This window comes from Prionailurus viverrinus, chromosome A3 (genome assembly GCF_022837055.1).
Source record: "Prionailurus viverrinus isolate Anna chromosome A3, UM_Priviv_1.0, whole genome shotgun sequence".
Lineage (NCBI taxonomy): Eukaryota > Metazoa > Chordata > Mammalia > Carnivora > Felidae > Prionailurus > Prionailurus viverrinus.
In genome coordinates this window covers 25,730,830-25,748,942 of record NC_062563.1, presented here as the reverse complement: position 1 = coordinate 25,748,942, position 18,113 = coordinate 25,730,830, and the positions used below count along the sequence as shown (strand labels likewise).

The following is an 18,113-nucleotide window of genomic DNA, read 5'->3' as shown; positions in this document are numbered from 1 at the left end:
AATTTAAAATTTAATTAATTAATTAATTAATTAATTTTTAAAATGGGGCATCTTTCCTGAGATTTTTTTAATGATTCCATTCAAGACAACATCTAATAATGCTGCCACAAATTCAGTCACAGGCAGAGAATTTTATTATTTTTTCCCTCACAGAACACTTAAAGTCACCTTTACACTAAATTCCAATTTCTCACAGGTAAGGGTAAAATGAGAAAAGTAATGAAAATATGATGAGTTTTCTCCTAAAGTCTAACTTGTCCCATATGAAAGATGTCACTGGCTTCCCATTATGTCTTTCCCAACATTTCATCAATAGCGGTTCTTCTCAGTTATTTTTTTTTTCTTTTTTTAAGTTTATTTCTTTATTTTGAGAGAGGGGAGGAGAGAGTGCAAGCAGGGGAGGGGCAGAGAAAGAGGGAGAGAGAGAATCCCAAGTAGGTAGGCTCCATGCTGTCAGCACAGACCCCAATACAGGGCTCAATCTCACAAACTGTGAGATCATGACCTGAGCCGAAATCAAGAGTCAAGACGCTTAACCGACTAAGCCACCCAGGTGCCCAATTCTCCTCAGTCTTGATAAATGGCAGGCAACTTGATTTGGACAATGCCTATGCATGGCAAGAGCAGAGGGTGATAAGCCTTATTTTATAAAACTTGATTAGGTAAGAAATGCAGGGAGGAACTCCAGAGTCTACTGGCTTTACTGACAGAACATACCCCAAGACATAAACCTCTGTATTACCTTAAACATTCGAGAGAGAAAGACTTGAGAGAATCATTGTAAGGGAGGAATGTGACAGCCAGAGAAGGGAAACAATCACCACTGGGTCACACGACTGAGCTCAGAGTCAAACATGGGTTTTCTGCCTGGGTGGACCCAGCTCTCTGCCTTCTTGCTGAAGCTAAGGCCCCTCAGCTGGAAATGGGGTAATAATATTATCGAGTGTCTAGATTTGCTGCGAAAATTATAAAAGATGTTGTGGATGAAATAATTAGCACACGGACCAGTACTCTATACGTAGATATGTATGGATACATCCCAACAAAGAGAGGTAAAGTCAGGACTTATAAGTTTACACATTCACAACAGTTATGGCTGCTCAACCCTGGCCAAGAAAAAGAAGCCACATGCCCCATGGTCGTTAGGACCACCCAGTGCCCTACAATAGAAGAGGCTACAGAAAGTGGGAAATGGGTTAACTTGATCATTGATCCACACACAGAGGAGCCTCCTGTGTGCCAGCCACCAACACAATAATGAGGATGGTCCAATGCCACCACTAGACCACGCTAGTGCTCTCCCAGAACATGGGAACAGGCTTTTAAAAGACAAGAGAGGGCCTGAGATGGTCATACTGACATAAAGATGGTTCTGGCCTCTGCACACTGAGCTGAAATGCCAGGACAGCCCAATGACCAAATGGGTGGAGGGTGCCAAGCTCAGGTCTGATTCATTGGGTGATTTCATTCTGATTGGGCAAAACTAGCAGCTGGAAGCTGGCCAGTGGGCACAGGCAAGCATATTGCCTGCTCTGTACCACAAGTTTCACCATCTATAAAATAAAGATAGACCCTCCTTCTCGGGGTTGTGTAGAGAGCTTAGAGCAGCTAATGTCCGCTTACTCTCCACAAAGGGACTGGCACATGGAAAGCTCATACCAACAAGGACAGTGCTTTTTCTTTTTTTTCAACATTTATTTATTTTTGGGACAGAGAGAGCCAGAGCATGAATGGGGGAGGGGCAGACAGAGAGGGAGACACAGAGTCGGAAACAGGCTCCAGGCTCCGAGCCATCAGCCCAGAGCCTGCTGCGGGGCTCGAACTCACGGACCGCGAGATCATGACCTGGCTGAAGTCGGACGCTTAACCGACTGCGCCACCCAGGCACCCCAAGGACAGTGCTTTATATCAGTTGACCAAAAGCTGGGAGAGACCTTGACCACCATTAGAGCAATAACCTTTGTAGCTGGATCATTCAAAATTCTTGAATTCCCCAGTTGGTAACTGAGATGGCTCCAAGGGCATTTGAGAAAAGGAAACCTGGCAGGAGGATGTGGACCATAGAGGTAAGGCTATTGGCAGGGCTTGGCCTGTACTCAAAGACTGCCACCAGCCTGTGGATATCTTCATGCAGAGCTGAAAAAGAAGTAGAAGAAAACAAGACTTTGCCATATGATGGAACACTGTCTGATGAATACAATATACAGACTAGAATGTCAACAATGTGAGTGGAACCTTTCCACAAGAGCGAGGGCCCTTGTAGGTGCATGTCTAATACAAACATACTGGCACCCCTATGATCCATTGGGAGCGTGGTCTCTAAAAGAACTTGCTTTTGCAGATATCAGTCACCAAGATGCTGACCCTCTGGGCCCTGGTCTTCACGCTGACCGTCCAGGCAAGAGCACTTGACCTGCAGAATCCATCTTTGCTGCTGGGAAATCTCCCTCAATTAGCCCTTGAGGTCACCAAAAAAGCCCCTCTCAATCTGCCACCCGGACCACTGTTCAGAAGTGCCCCAAAAGATTCTCCATCTAAGAAACATCCAACTAGGACCCCAGGAGGCAGGTGTCTACCAGTGGCCAGGTACTTCATGTCTAGCAGCAAACTCGAAGAATGTAAGTAAAACTTGTTTCACCTGCTCACCTTTGACTTTCCACCCACTCACACACACTTCTCATTTCCAAGCCCAAAAGCTGATTACACCTTCAATAAGGAGAAGGCATCAAAATCACTTTGGGAGTTTGTTAACAAAACAGCTGCCTGGGCTCCACTCCCACACACTGTGATACAGCAATACTGCAGAGGGCACGAAAACCTGGTTTTCTAATAAGCTCTAAGATGATGTTGAAGCTACTTGTCTGTAGTCCACACATGGGGAAGAACTGGTCAAAGCAACCCTGGAGAAGGGAACTCTTGGATCCAGTCAAATGGCTACCTGCCTTTTATGTGACTCTTATCACCTGCACACTGCCAGGACCTCTCATGGCTTCCCAATGCTGGGCCCCACAGCTCATCCCAAACACCCACACGTACTTAAAGCATCAACCTGGTTGACAAAGAGCCAAGAAATGGGAGATCCAAGTCCAGTACCAAACCCCCTGACCAGATTTGCTCTTTCCAAACGCCCTTCTCACACCCTTCTTGAGTCTCAGCCTCCTCCTTAAAGAGATGTGGAATTCTGTCCTCTGGCAGTCTCTTAGGGCCAGAGAGCAGAGGAGCTCAGGAATTACAAGGCTTGGCAAAGAAGTGACTCTCTTTGGGGACCAAGAAGGGAGTAGGACTCTTGAGCAAATGAAGGCCAATAGGAAAGTCCACAAAGCTCCCTGCAACAGCCTTCTGCAGCCAGACTTCCAGGATGAAAGGACAGGGTGACAGAGGGAAAATTGGTGGCTGCCTAGTGATCATGGTACCCAGCCCCACAGCTCACACATCCACTGCTTTGCCTCTTTAGGAACATTTCCTCCACTCTGCCCACCACTCTGCCTTATGACAAAATAGTTGAAATATATAGAAAAGTTCAGACAGTGGTAAAAAAGAAAAAAATAACAGTTGTATACCCAACAAACAGAGATTTGGTGGTGGTGGTGGTGGTTGTTAATTTTGTCAGACATAAAATATATATATATATGTATGTATATATATATATATATATATATATATATATATATATATATATGTATGTATATATATGTGTGTATACACACACACACACACACACACACACACACACATATATATATATATAGCAAATACTCTTGTACTCACAACTGAGTTTAAGGAATAAAACCCGGCCATAGGGCTGAGGGCCCCAAGGCTCCTGCAGGGCTGCCTCCCTCTCCCCCTTTCTCCTCCTCCCCCTGGAGGAGACCTCTGGCCTGATTATTTTTCCCTCGCCACTTCTCTATATGTTGTGACATGCGGCTATTCCTATTCTGGAATAGGAATGTTGTCCTTTGGCCCAATTAAGCTCTTTGCTGAGGTACACAGGGTTGACCACCAGCCAGATGTAACAGCTCCTCTTCTGAGTTCCTTTCTCAGGCCACTGACAGCAGGATAGGATAGGACCCCTGTGACTTCACAGTTCTCCAAGTTGGCTCTTGACCCTCTCTCCTTCCCCACCATCTTCTGGGATTCCACTTCTCCCTGCCCTGCTTGTCTCCAGTGTGAAGGCAAAGACATGGTGAGCATCTCCTCCACCCTGATGATAAAAATGCTGGAGGATCAGTGCTGATGCAGGAGGTCTCTTAGTATGGGCAGCTTGTCAAAGGTGGCAAGACCTCCCAATGACCCACAAGGGGAAAACGAGGCCTAGAGAAGAGACTCGCACAGAGTCACAGAGATGGAGAACAGAGGAGTCCAGGTCTGTGAGCTCCACTACCTCTTCGCTAGCCACCTCAACCTTACTGAGTACTTAAAACCAGCTCAACATTTGTCCTGTGCCCAACAACCCATGCTGCAGGTTTATCACTCCTAGACAGGTGCAGACACTGAGGCTCAGGAAAGAGAATACTCTGCCCCAGGCCACTTGGACTTCAAGGAAGTGTCTAGACCTTATATACTTGGGGCTACTGGGCTCCAGAGCTAAACTAAATTCTTTCATTCCACGCTCAAACCACTTTAGAGTAACATACTCAACACTAGGCTGGCCTCAGGTAGGTGGCTAACAAATGTTAACTCTTAACAGGGGACAGGTTATCTCTGTATCACCAGGCTGTCCTGTGGTGGGCAGTGGGAGGGAGTGATATATCCAGAAGGCATGATATACAGTAGCTAAGGGCCTAACAATTCAGAGGTGCTGGCTCTCCAGCTGGGAAGGTTCCTCTGGTTGAATCAGTTGGACACCCAACAGCAAGATCATGTCTCTTGACCCTTTTCAGATCTGAATGCCACACTGCCCCCACAGATCGAGAAGATGCTGATGTGTGAGGAGATAGATCTAGCTGGTGTGCTTGGGACAGTGATATCTACATTGTCTAACTCCAACCTACTGTCTGTGTTAGACCTCACTTCATCCCTCAACATACCTGGAAGTGATGTTCTTGGTGGTATCCTGGGCAAGGAAAGTGGTGGCCAGTCCCCAAAGCTCCCACTGTCATTGCTCTCAACAGCCACTGATGCCCTCAATATCCAAGAGACTCTGGGCAGACTACTACCCACTGGTGCAGAGAAGAATCCTGTAAAAGGACTTGTCAACACCCTTGACCTCCCAAATCTCCCCCAGCCTCTGAATGATATCGTTAACCAAGCCGGCAAGCTCACAGAATCCACAGAGGGTGTGCTGAACAGTCTAGTGCCAGTAGGTGTTAGTGATGCAGTCACAGGCCTGCTGAGAAATGCTGACCTAGCAGAACTCTTACTGGGGTAAGTGCTTCCTTGATCCTAAGGTCTGACACAAGAAGAGAGCTGCTGTTTGGGGACATTGAAGTTCAACCTCCAACAATACCATGGAAAGGGACAACCACATTTTCATGAAGCAATATTCTAGTTCTGTGCTGAAAGGGTGCCCTTTCAGAGGGAAATACGACCAAGATTTCTTCAGCTTAAAGAGCAGAGTGGGTAAGGGAGCCAGGGAGTCCTGGGAATGGATGGGTTGGTAAATTGTTAAATGGCTGCTTCAGGGGTACCTCTCCTGCTGCCCAGGCTGATTTGTGGAGCCAGGACTGACCCATGATGCTGTCACTTTGCAGATTAAATGTTCAAGAAGTGACTGTGGAGAGTATGACATCAACCATGACAGGTGATGGGATCCTCGTCTCTACCACAACTACCGCCTTCATAGGTGGAAAAGGGTGAGCCTGTTTCCAAATCAGTCAGCCAAGACAGTTAGCCTGGGGACTTAAGAGCCAGAGTCCAAGGGCCAGGCAGAGGCAACACAGAATAAGATTGGATGATTGAGGGTGGGGCAAACTGGGCACCAGGAATAGCTGCCTGTCTCTTCTGCCCCAAAGGACCAATGCAGGAGAATGACCCCATGAAGCCCCATCCTCAAATAGTGTAAGCACAGCCAGAAATCCAGATCTCCATGTGAAATCTGCACAATTTTATACATGGGCAGTGAAGAGAAAAACCACAGAAAATGACATATACACTGGTATTATGGGAAATGCAGGCTCCAAATAATCTGGACCCTCCAAGAAGAATCAGCCCACTCTACAAACACTGTCCCAGGCATTTGGGGGGGGGGGGGGGGGGGACAGAGATGATTAAAATGCATGCATCAGTCATCCACCTAATGGGTAATTAATACACATCTCTATACCAGATGTTGTGCTGGGCACAGGAGTAATGGCAGTCCCTGTCCTCAGTGAACATCAACAGGTGGGGGAGAACAGGTTAGCAGTGTAGGTCCAAGGCACACAGGAAGACATGAGGACAGGCAACCTACACTGGGGAGAAGGCAGCTTCTTGAACTATCACACACATGGCACTAAAACCTTTCACCGAGCAAACTCCAGCCAAGCACTTAACTGAGGCGCTCTGAACTCACTGAACCCTTCTGACAACCTCATCAGAAAAGCAATCCTATTTCTACACTAGGAAACCAGTTTAGACTACCAAAACCAGTTACATACAGCTGACAGGGTTCAAACCCAGGCATTCTGCCTCCAGAGCCCATGTTTGTGACCACTACAGTTAGCAGTAGCAGGAAGGGCCATTTGTCTTCTCGAGAACATCTGACTTTAATGAGGCCTGGTTTTGGTAAATGGTGGGTTTTTCTTATGCTGTAACCCACACAACACACAGCTGGGGATGCTGGGCACAAAAGTGAACTTGTAATGAGCTTCTCATTACAAGTCGGCCTCGTGCCACCAACAAAAGACTTCATTTTTTTTTTTAATGTTTATTTTTGAGAGAGAGACAGACAGAGTAGGGGAGGGGCAGAAAGAGAGGGAGACACAGAATCCGAAGTAGTCTCCAGGCTCTGAGCTGTCAGCACAGAGCCTGATGTAGGGCTCAAACCCATGAACTGCGAGATCATGGCCTGAGCCGAAGTCAAACGCTTCACTGACTAAGCCACCCAGATGCCCCAAAAGAAGATTTCTTGAAGGCTGGTGAGGAGAGTGATTTTATAAATGCCTCCCATGAACCAGGATCTAAATCCTGTGTAAGAGAAGGCCAACCTTGAGGCATGCTCACTTGAAGAGCACCAAACTTTCCCTCTCTCAAATAATCTAGACAAACACATGAGGCTTACTCCCAAAATGCCTATTGCTTGGCCTGAGTGACATCCTGGAGCTAGGCCTGGTTTCACCTACATCTTATTCTCCACAGCCTAGCAGGACCTGTAGTCAGCCTACTGGGATATCAAGTACACAGTGATATAACTCTGAAAATTGGCATTTCCACGAACAATACCCAATGCATCAACCTCCAAGTCCAGGACAAGGACATCAAGTTCAAGAAAGTGACCCTTCAGGTAGTGGAAACGTACGTGAGACCATTTTTCTCATTTTCTATATCCATATGTGCCAGAATGTCCACGTTGATACCACCCTTAGGGTGGAGTTTGGCCAACCCAATGGTTTGAATGATCAGTAATTGGGAGTCCCAGTCAGGGGTCTTTGCTTGGGAACGCCCAGCACATTTGAAAACAACCTTCTCTCACTCTGCCTGCATTCTGCTAAGCATACTCTTTGTATTTTGTTCTTTTTGCTTAAGCAATACATTCACCTAAATCAAAATCCAAAAGATACAAAAAGCCATACAATGAAAAGTCTTCCTCCCACCCAGGTATACCAGCTGGCTAATACTCCTCCCTGGAAGCAACCAAAGGATCTAGTCTCTTCCATTGGCTTTCAGAGACACTATTTGCATGTGCACAGTTGTGTGTGTGTATACACACACAGAAAGGGGTGAATACCATATACACCTTTCTGGACTCTGATTGCCTCACTTAAAAAATAGCTTGGAATCTGTTGCATCAATATATAAATAGCTTCTTCATTTTTTATGGCCTAGTATTCCATTATGAAGATGCACTGTAATTTAATAGTCCCTTATCAAGGAATAGTTGTGTTTTTCAACTGTTAACTTTTGTACCCAACTCCAACTAGTAAGGTCCCAGACAGGTCTGTTCACTAACATGAACGAGTGTCTGAAGAATAAATCCCTCTACATAGGATTGCTGGGTCAGATGTCAGGCATTGGTAATTTTCCCAGGGATCCTTGTAGTATCTTCCTTAATGACTGAAACTGTAGACAAAAGCGCTCGGGTGTTGGTACAAATTAAGAAGCAGGACATCATGCAGCTGTTTCATGAATAGATGGGTTTTCTCCAATGCCTGGGCAAAATCCAGAAATGCAAGAATCACATAGTCCTCCACATATCTTTCCCAGGGTCACAAATACTTTGCCAGTGCCTCTGCCTTTGGACCAAATCGTTTCTCAAGTGTTGACAGTAGCTATGAAAGAGAAGGTAAGTGTTGGGAAAAAGGAGGGCACCACCTCAGAGGTCTAGGTCACTGGGGGAAAGCGATTTGGTCCTGATGCTGGGCGAGACTCCAAAAGGAGACATCAGGCCTTCAGGAGTCCCAAGTTTAGAGCTATTCTGGCCCAAAAGACCCCAGCAGCAGGACAGGATAATGCCTCACACTGGGAGAGGGAGAGTATAAGTTCTGCCATAGAGAACCCCAAGAAACGGGGAGAAGGGGAAGAGGATGGGGAGGAGGGGAAGATGAGCTGGGCTGAAGGGGAGGAGGACAGGCCTGCTGCACTTCCTTGGCAAAGCTCATTGGTGGTGATTTCACAGCTTCAAGAAGTAGAATCGTGTGACATTGATCTCAGTGATTTCAGCAAATGCAAGAACTGTGAGTACGAACACCAGAGCTCCCTGGGGGTCATGGGTCAATGGAGGACTCCTTGGGGATCTCACCAGATGACAGACAGGAGAGTGGGCGGCCGTGAGCTACAATACCTTGAGCCTCCAGGCACACAGACCCTCCTCAGCACCTCAAGGCAGAACATGTGGTAACTTAGTGGCTTCCCTGAACCACTATGACACATTCTCCAAGACAGAGCAGGGCGAAGAGCCCCTTAGAAGTCTCTGTGGCAGCCCTGCCACCTAAATGGTTTGCCAAGCGCACATGTGTGCAGAGTCGGAGCAAGGAGGATTCCAGGCCTCATGCCAGGGAAGCTGAGAAGCAAAAATTCCCTCCAATGTCCTCAAACATATCCGGGAGACAGGAATGATAGGACATAGTGGGACAGCAGCTGCCAGGACAGCCAAAGCAGGAAACTGGTAACATTTCTCCAGTCCCAGAGTAGATGAAACTGGCACCTTGGCAACAAGCTTCTCTCTCTCATTTGCGGTTTTGGCACAAGAAGGAGAGGGCCAAGCCCTCATGCTGCCTTCCTCCCCGAAACTGGAAAACACAGTAGGGCAGCAGCTTTCTGCCTCAGACTGAGAAACAGGAAGGTGTCCACACTGGTCCCCCATCTGGAGGGCAGAGCCACCAAGAGCCCGGGGGTTACGGGGGTCTCCAGATGTTCTCTTTCCTCTCACCTGCAGCTACTGACTTGTTCAAGTACAACGTTAAAAGTTCCAGGACTTCTGCACAAGGTCTTTCAATCTTCTACTGTGTAAGTGTTCTTTGTGCTTACAATGGATTCCATAGGAGGGCTGCAGACATCCCTGAATTCATGAAATATATGCTACTTCAAGAACACTTAAATGAGGGAATTCACCTCAAAAATGAGGACTTATGGCTTCTCTTAGACAATCAGAGGTCTGATGGCCCTAAGTTGGACTGCATCAGGGCTAATCAGCTGGACAAGAGCAGTGCTTCCTCCTTTACAAAAGGTTTCTACTCTCTAATCTCCACAAACCCCACCACTTCCTACAGACCCCCAACACGGAGGCTGGAGGCGGGGGGGGTGGGGGTCTACTGCTGTCTGTCATCATCCTTGTCCACTGCAGTCCTCATGGGGGCCACTTCACTCCTCAACATCTCAGCCAGGCTCCAAAGACATAGAAACTGATGTTAGTCTCACATGACAACAGGGATTTTTCTGCTTTTCTTTCTCTAGGCTAAAGCCTTCTTTAACAAATATATAGTCCCTGTACCTGGAAGTCCCCTTCCACCAGATCCTAGAAATGCCAACATTTCCCTAACTCTGTCCCATAAATTACTCACCGTTATCATCACACTGAGTGTCAAGCTGAGCTCCACCAAGGTAAGCCTCATCTACCCTGACACCATTCTCCTCTTTGCTTAAGCCCAGTCTGTCTCTTGAGAGAAAGGTAAAAATGCAGTGGGTTCCAGAACATTCTTCCAGAGGTAAATAAGAGGAAATGCTGTGGGATACAGCTTTTCCCTTAATGATGATCATATAAATGGATATTTGTTGACACCGAAGGAGAGCAGAGGGCAGGGGCAGAGGAGGATAAATGTCTTCTGAGTTCCTGCTTCAAACCAGTACAAAGCCAGGTGTCATTTCATCCTGACAATGGCACCAGGAGGTAGGGATTCTTGTCCCCATTTTACAGAAAACCAAAGTGAGAGAAGTACTTTACCAACAGTCACAGTATGAGCAAGAGAGTGGATTTATCGACATCTGAGGTATTAATTTGCTTCTGGCCCCAAGGGTGATAGAAGGAATAGAGGCAATAATAACAAGAAAATAATAATCATGGAGAACTTTCTATGGGCCAGGCTCTGTTTCAGCAATGTACAATGTTTCCTTAACAGGGTCTCCAAAATTATTAAGTGCAGAGTGGTCTGCCAAAAGAGCATAGAAAGAAATGGGTTTAAGCTGGATGAGGGGTAACAGAAAAGCAAAATTTTATGTGTTAAATGACCTACTGTCCTTCTGAGAAAGGAAATGAGATATAGGAAAATATCTGGAATTAGACCCTATCTGCTATGGTCACACCCACTGTGCCAGTACCCACCTAGGTGACCGACTCATACTAGAGAGCCAATAAATATCTGAATAAATGAACTGAATGATGCACAGGTATCTCATAAGGCACCATTCTGCAGTCCTCCTTCTTCTCCATACTCTAAATGATGACTTCTTCACAACAGATGAATAACCTGGCTGCAAGCATCACCAAAATAACCTACTCCTTCAAGTCAGGCAACCAACTCCAAGTCACCTTGTGGATTACCGTGGAAAAGGATGGTGAGAATTTTTCTACCGTGGAAATGGTGAGTACTGAGTAACAAATCAGGACTGAGCTGTGAGGAGGAACTAATAGGAGCACAAGTTACACGGAAAAAAGAGCGGTCTGGAGTGGAGGAGGCCAAATCCCGAGGGCCCAAGTGCCTGGGTACCCCTATGACAAGGGTGGCTGGTGGGCTCAGCCCCTAGGGCAGAAGAGATAAACAGGCTGTCTCCTGCGACCAGGGAGTCTCCACTCCAGTCCTTACCTGTGATTTTGTTGGCCATATCACAATGTGATACATTCGCTGACTAATCAGGTCAAGGTTGTTGTTGTTTTTTGTTTTTTGTTTTTTGTTTTTTTTACATTTATTCATTTTTGAGAGACCGAGAGAGACAGAGCACAAGTGGGGGAGGGGCAGAAAGAGGGAGACACAGAATCTGAAGCAGGCTCCAGGCTCTGAACTGTCAGCACAGAGCCTGACACGGGGCTTGAACTCACAGACCACGAGATCATGACCTAAGCCGAAGTTGGATGCTTAACCAACTGAGCCACCCCGGTCCCCCTCAAGGTATTATTTTTAATGCATATTTGTTTTATATTAATGCAGACCTCAATCATCTCCCATGACAGCAAGATTTCAAAAGACAAATTGATACCAGACTTCAAGATTACGAGGTACTGTCCATAACTACAAAGTCCTCTTGACATTTGTCAGTATAAAAATAAATATCAAGAACCCAATTCAAATCACATGAGAAAAATAACGGAAAAGGCCCTTGGGAAATACCTGCATAATTACAGGGAAGCCAAAATGGAGTTTTACTCACCTTAAAATTGCTTTATCCTCCGTATTTGACATTTTATAAGTGGCTTTGAGAAGTGAACTAATACCTAAACTCTAGAATTGGTTAATATTTTTTATGTGAAAATAATTTTTCCTTGTACTTGTTTCCTGACAGCTCTGAAGACAAGGTGACACCACCTGAGGCTGTAAGTCGATTCAATTTTCAAAATATCTGTATGTGAGAAATTATTTTAATGCCAGATGCTCAGTGACACAGGGACTCTGGAAAGGAAAAGGTCACACAGACTAGATCACAGATGCAATGTGGAGTAGGTTCCAAACCTTTACCCTCTCTGGAGAGTTCTTCAAGCTAGTTCCCAAAGCCATGACTAGAATCCCACATTCAGTCAGTGACTTAAGGAAGGCCTAAATCCCTGATTTTTTAGTGTTGTGGGTGATTCTGACACACAAGGAAGTCCTGGAGTCCACTGGAAGAATGAAAAGGTGATCTAGATTCTAATCTTGCCTGGGTTCATGAGAGTTGCTCACAAATATACCCAGCCTCACCCTTCCCATTGATAGTTCCCATCAGTAATCCCGAGTGAGCACAGGAATCACCAGATGAGAGCCTGGGAGGTGAGAAGGGGGGAGAGAGAGGGCAGGGCCCAGGGAACAGGTTCCAGGAAATTCCCAGGAGGTTCACCAACCACACCCTCATTTAAGATATTTGTTCTTGTACATGTTCATGCCTTCATTCAACAAATGTTCAGGGAACACCACAATGTCCCCAGCCCTAGAATACAACATGAAATAGTGATGAGATCCCTGATTCTAAGAGTGACCCTCAAATTTAAGTAGGAAAACAGAGACAGCTGAAAATCATAAATAAATCAGCTAAATCATTAAGAGCCTAGGAGCCACACACTGGGTGGAGGCATACAATGGGCACCCTGAAGTGAGCAACCTTATGACTATGGGTGACTACGGGGACCGTCTGCATCTCATGTCAGCCCTGAGACAATAAGGAGTCAGTTGAGAGGCAGACTCTGGGAGGTATCGCAAGTCCAGTGATTCTTCATCTCATCTTTACCTCTGGGCTGCTATGTAGCATGCCAGGTTCCATGCAGGGGAAGGAATGTAGAAGGCATGGTCCCTAGCCTCATGTAACTACGCACCTGACAGGGGTCACAGACATTTATGCAGAAAGTTGTTAGTGTAGCATAAAAATGACAGAGTAGAGAGAGCACCAACTAGAAGGCAGACAGTAGGTTCCCTGAGAAGATGCCTGAACTTAACCTTGAAGAAGGAGCAGAAGTTAGCACAGACCCAAAGTGTGTACGGGATAGAGGAAACAGAATGTGCCAAAGGTAGGCATCACAGAATCATAGGCCTTTCGAAGAGGGGAAAGGTAAGCAGAGTGCCAGCAGAGAGAAGCAGATCTGGGAGGCCCTTGGAGGGAATGCAAAGGAGGCAGGCTCAGCAACAATCAGTCCTTCCCAATACTGAATTCAACCTTTGTCTTGAAAGTATGCAGCTGCACCACTGAGCCTACAGCAGTGTCTAGAACGTAATATGACCCCATAAACATTTGTTCAAGGAGCCACCTAAGGCATCAAAACCTACTGAAGGGCTTTGGAAAACCCCCAACGAAGAAGCCTGAAAGATTGACCAACATCCACCTCCCCATATAGCCTTGTCCAGTAATAGATTTCTTACACTAGGAAAAAACCCACATATGAGAGGCACCCAAGATGTACTGATAAAAATGCTCCTCCCATCTCTTCCAGGAAGCAGAAGTGCAAGATATATTGCTTGAGGTTCTGAAGAAATTCTTGTCTGCCCTTAATGGTATGTGGAATTAATTTAAACACTTAGGAGCACCTGGGTGGCTCAGTCAGTTGGTTAAGCGCCCAACTCCTGATTTCAGCTCATGTCATGATCTCACATGGTCGTGAGATCAAACCCCACATCAGGCTCTGTGCTGTGTGTGGAGCCTGCTTAAGATTCTCTCCCTCCCTCTACCTGAGCTCTTCCCCCACTGGCACACTCTCTCTCAAAAAATAAAATTAATTAATTAGTTAAAGGGCGCCTGGGTAGCTCAGTTGGTTGGGTGTCCAACTCTTGTTTTTGGCTTATGTCATGATCTCACGGTTCATGAGATTGAGCCCCATGCCATCAGCACAGAGCCTCTCCTCTCTCTGCCCCTCCCCCCACTTGCATGCACTCTCTCTCAAAAGAAATAAACATTAAAAAAATTAAAAATATCTATTAAAAAAACAATAATGTAAACACGTAGAGTCATAAGAAAGGGACAAGGGTGCGAAACCACATTACAGAACAGTCCATGACACTGAGCACAGTATCATCCAATCACCATCTGGACTGAAAATCACTTCTTAGTTTTCAGATAGGGACTTCAGCACCTTGAGATGGCAAAACATGAAAATTAAATCTAAATGCCTCTTCTACGGGTCCTAATGAAATCTAGCTCCGTAGGGGTCATCTTACCACTTGGAGGAAAATGGACCTGGATCACCTAGTCACACAGATGCTGGAGTTGGAGAAACTTGAGACTGAGATCATAAACTTCATAACCACCAAGAGATGATGGTACAAAATGCTATCTGTACATATTTGTGGTGAACTCTAAAGGGGTTCAAAATAGTGCAAATGACACCAAAACAGCAGGGTCGTCGTCTTCTTCAGCTAGTGAAGGCAGACATGCCTATATGTCTCTTAATATCAATTCTCTGTGCATAGAACACCCACTTGGTTTCCAGTTCATTCTAAGGTCTTTTCTGATCTTTGTAAACTCACCCTCATATACACACAAGACTAAGAGACTATGTCTGAAATCTGTCCATTGAATGCACAAGGGAGAGATTTCTCCTAGAGCCGTGCACTAACCAGAGATCCCTCCAGCTGGCTGTGGCTAAAACAACCCAGCCTGGCCATTGTTTCTTTCAACTCATATCACATTTTCTCTTTATTTCAGAACTGATAAGTGCATGGAATGTTCCTCCAGGACTAACCTCAAATCCTCTAACCAATGCCAAGGTTAAAGTACTTAAATTGGTAAGAGAGAAATACCAATATTTTCCTTTTGCACAAAGGCCTACTGTGCACTTCAATCTTCACAGGAATGAAGGGGGCCAGTAGGCCTCAGCCTCAGTCTGTTCCAGGCCGCCCTACTGACTCCAACTATGATCTCCCCACTCTCCCCTAGGCAGATTCATTGCCTACTTTAGTCACAAGTCCTAACAGTGAGATACTCTTGGTTATATATAATCAAATAATCTATCCACTGTCCCATGAGTACTCTCATACTTTTCTGAATATGTCTCAAACATTTCTTTGGAAACATCTCCACCATACATGCCCGATTCATCCACACTGTCACCTTCTGTGTGCTAGAGCCTCTCGTTCTTTGTCATCCTGACTCAAATTTCCCCCTTCTTCCCATCTATCTAACCCTAAACCCAGAGAAATTTTCAAAGAGGACTTGCTTCCTAAGAAACAGGTAAAAGAATGGGATTTTTATTTAAATTTGTCACCAGGAAAATGTTAAATTATGAGGGTGGAACTAGGGAAGGTATATGAGAGTAAAGAAGTTTAGAATCTCCATCACCCTTAGATACTCCATTCATGATAAACATGCTTATTGAGGAAAACTCTTCTATTTTGGCTCAAACCTCAGAAGTTATATATTCAGGTTTTTACTTAACCTCCAAATTTCCCCGAATCTGTGGCCAAATCAATTATTAGAGTACTAAGTGAAGTAAATCAGCATTTGCCTCAGTGTTGGTTTTCCACCTCCTGCTCTTACACTCCATGGCTCTGAGTGGCCTTCGACATACCACTTAGTGTCCCAAAGTCAGTCTTGAGTCAAAGGATTGGATTAGATGAATGTCAACTGTGTTCCAGCTACAAATGATAGCCCAACCAGAACTGGTTTATGCAACAACAATAAAATTATAAGTGGTGAACATCCAGGGATGAGACTAGCTTCAGCAGTGGCCTGATGCAGGGCCTAGACGATGACACCAGAATCTATCTCTTGCCTCTACTATTTCTGGGTGGGCTCTGTTTGGGCTGTACATGGAGGTCTCTACCTACCAGGAGCTTCACTCTCCATTTCTTTCTGGAATAGCTCAAACAATGACCCAGAAATAACCTCCGGGGCTCCCACTAACCTGACTTGTCCCATATCTCCATCCTTGAAGCAAGCACTATGGGCAGGGGGATGGAGTGCACTGGTAGTTCAGTCCGGGCCCTCAGCCAGCTTATGTATTTAAAAGTATATAACTAGTTGTCTCTTATCTCCTCACAGAACGATCTTCAGGCAGCAAACTAACCCAGCACTTGATGCCAGAGAATTTTCCAGAATGAAAGCCTTCTAAAACTTCTCTAAGAAATATTGAGCCAAGGACATCCTTATTTATCATTAAGGAGCCACGGAGAATAGTGTTCTGAACATGTCAACTATTCTTTGGAATCTCACCAACAATACCTTGAATTAACAAGCGCAAGAAAAGCAAGAATCCAGGGATTTTTGGTATTCTGTAATCACTTCTTTAATAATTAACCCGTTTTCGTGCAAAAAAAATGACTTGTCTTCAATTCATACAAATAGGAATTTCGTCTTATGCTTAGAATTAGTAAAAGAACTACTTACCAAGAACATAAAAGTTAACGGTATGAATGATGAGGCAACAAAACGCAGACTTCATTTATCTAGTACACTAAGGGACAATCCTGACAATGACTTTTCTTCCTGTATCTCTGCCCTCCCCTCTCCAACTCCAAATGCTTTTTTTGCCTAATGGCCCAACATGAAAATTACACAGGGGCTAGAATCCAACTTCCCCCATCATCACATGCTAAACAGTGAGAGGCACAGTCCAAATGCTAAAAGTTGGATGGCAAAGAGCAGGTAAGAGCCTGGCAATACCACAAACAGGACAGCAAATGATGTAGGTCCCAGCTTGGTAACTATAGACCATGCCAAGTGGCTGTGAGAGGAAAGTTAAGCCAAGCTCCTTTTAAGGAGACCAATAAGTACAAAGAATGCCAGAAAAGTAAAGAAGAAGAATACTGAGAAACATCACTGTGATCTCTACACCAGGCAAAGACTATGGCTTGTGCTGTGTCTGTTCTGGAACCAAAAGAACTCAGATTGTGGACACAAAGACAGATAGGGGAAGCAGGGCCAGATTCAGGACTCACCTCACAGCAAGGAGCAGCACCCCATAAAATAAAGGCCAAATCACATTATTACCTTCAGCCTTTTGCCCAAACCTTAGGTCTTGATTTCTCCCCAGGCCATACTTCCCACAGTCAATCCCATCTCGGTAAATGGCAATATGATCCACTCAGGTTCCCTAGTCAGACACGTGGAATCATTTTTGATTCCTCTCTCTTTCACCAACAGACCAAGTCCTATGGATTCTGCCTCAAGAACACCTCTCATCTGTTTGCTTCTATCACCATCCTGGTCCAAGTCATCATCATCATCTTTCACCAGGGCAACTGGTCTCCCTGCTTCAGCCCTTGCCACCCACAATCCATTCCCCAACTGGCAGCCAGAGTGCTCTTTATAAAACAACAATGAAATTATAAGATAGTGAATATCTTTATAAAACACACGCTCCCTACTTAAAAACCTTTCAACCACTGGTGAGTATATGGAGAAATCGTAACCCTCATGCATTACAAGTAGGAATGGTTCAATCTCTATGGAAAACAGGTTGGCTGTTCCTTAAAAAGTTAAACATAAAATATACATATACTCAGTAATTCCACTCCTAGGTATATGTCCAAAAGAAATGAAAACAGGTATTCAAACAAATGTTGTACACGACTGTTCATGGCACCACTGTTCACAATGGCCAAAACATCTGAACAACTCAACATTTTATTATTTTTTTTAAATTTTTTTGTTTTTTTTAACATTTACTTTTGAGACAGAGAGAGACAGAGCATGAACAGGGGAGGGTCAGAGAGAGAGAGAGGGAGACACAGAATCTGAAACAGGCTCCAGGCTCTGAGCTGTCAGCACAGAGCCCAACGCGGGGCTCGAACTCACGAGCCATGAGATCATGGCCTGAGCCGAAGTCTGACGCTTAACCGACTGAGCCACCCAGGCGCCCCTCAACATTTTAGATGTTCAAATGTTCATCTATAGATGAATGGATAAACAAATGTGATATGTATACACAT

The 18,113-nt window shown here is 45.2% G+C and overlaps 2 protein-coding genes across 7 annotated transcripts in view; one reads left to right on the top strand and one right to left on the bottom strand.

The window, feature by feature from the left end:
• Window positions 1-18,113, bottom strand: part of CDK5RAP1 (CDK5 regulatory subunit associated protein 1) — a 233,106-nt gene that overhangs the window by 167,169 nt on the left and 47,824 nt on the right. The window lies entirely within an intron of this gene.
• LOC125161985 (vomeromodulin-like) lies at window positions 2,357-16,248 on the top strand. Its single transcript, XM_047852462.1, has 14 exons — window positions 2,357-2,618; window positions 4,881-5,364; window positions 5,691-5,792; window positions 7,276-7,431; window positions 8,341-8,419; window positions 8,753-8,810; window positions 9,512-9,582; window positions 10,030-10,176; window positions 11,031-11,153; window positions 11,718-11,785; window positions 12,070-12,100; window positions 13,682-13,742; window positions 14,890-14,969; window positions 16,225-16,248. Exons 1-14 carry the CDS (start codon window positions 2,357-2,359, stop codon window positions 16,246-16,248), a joined length of 1,746 nt encoding a protein of 581 aa, XP_047708418.1.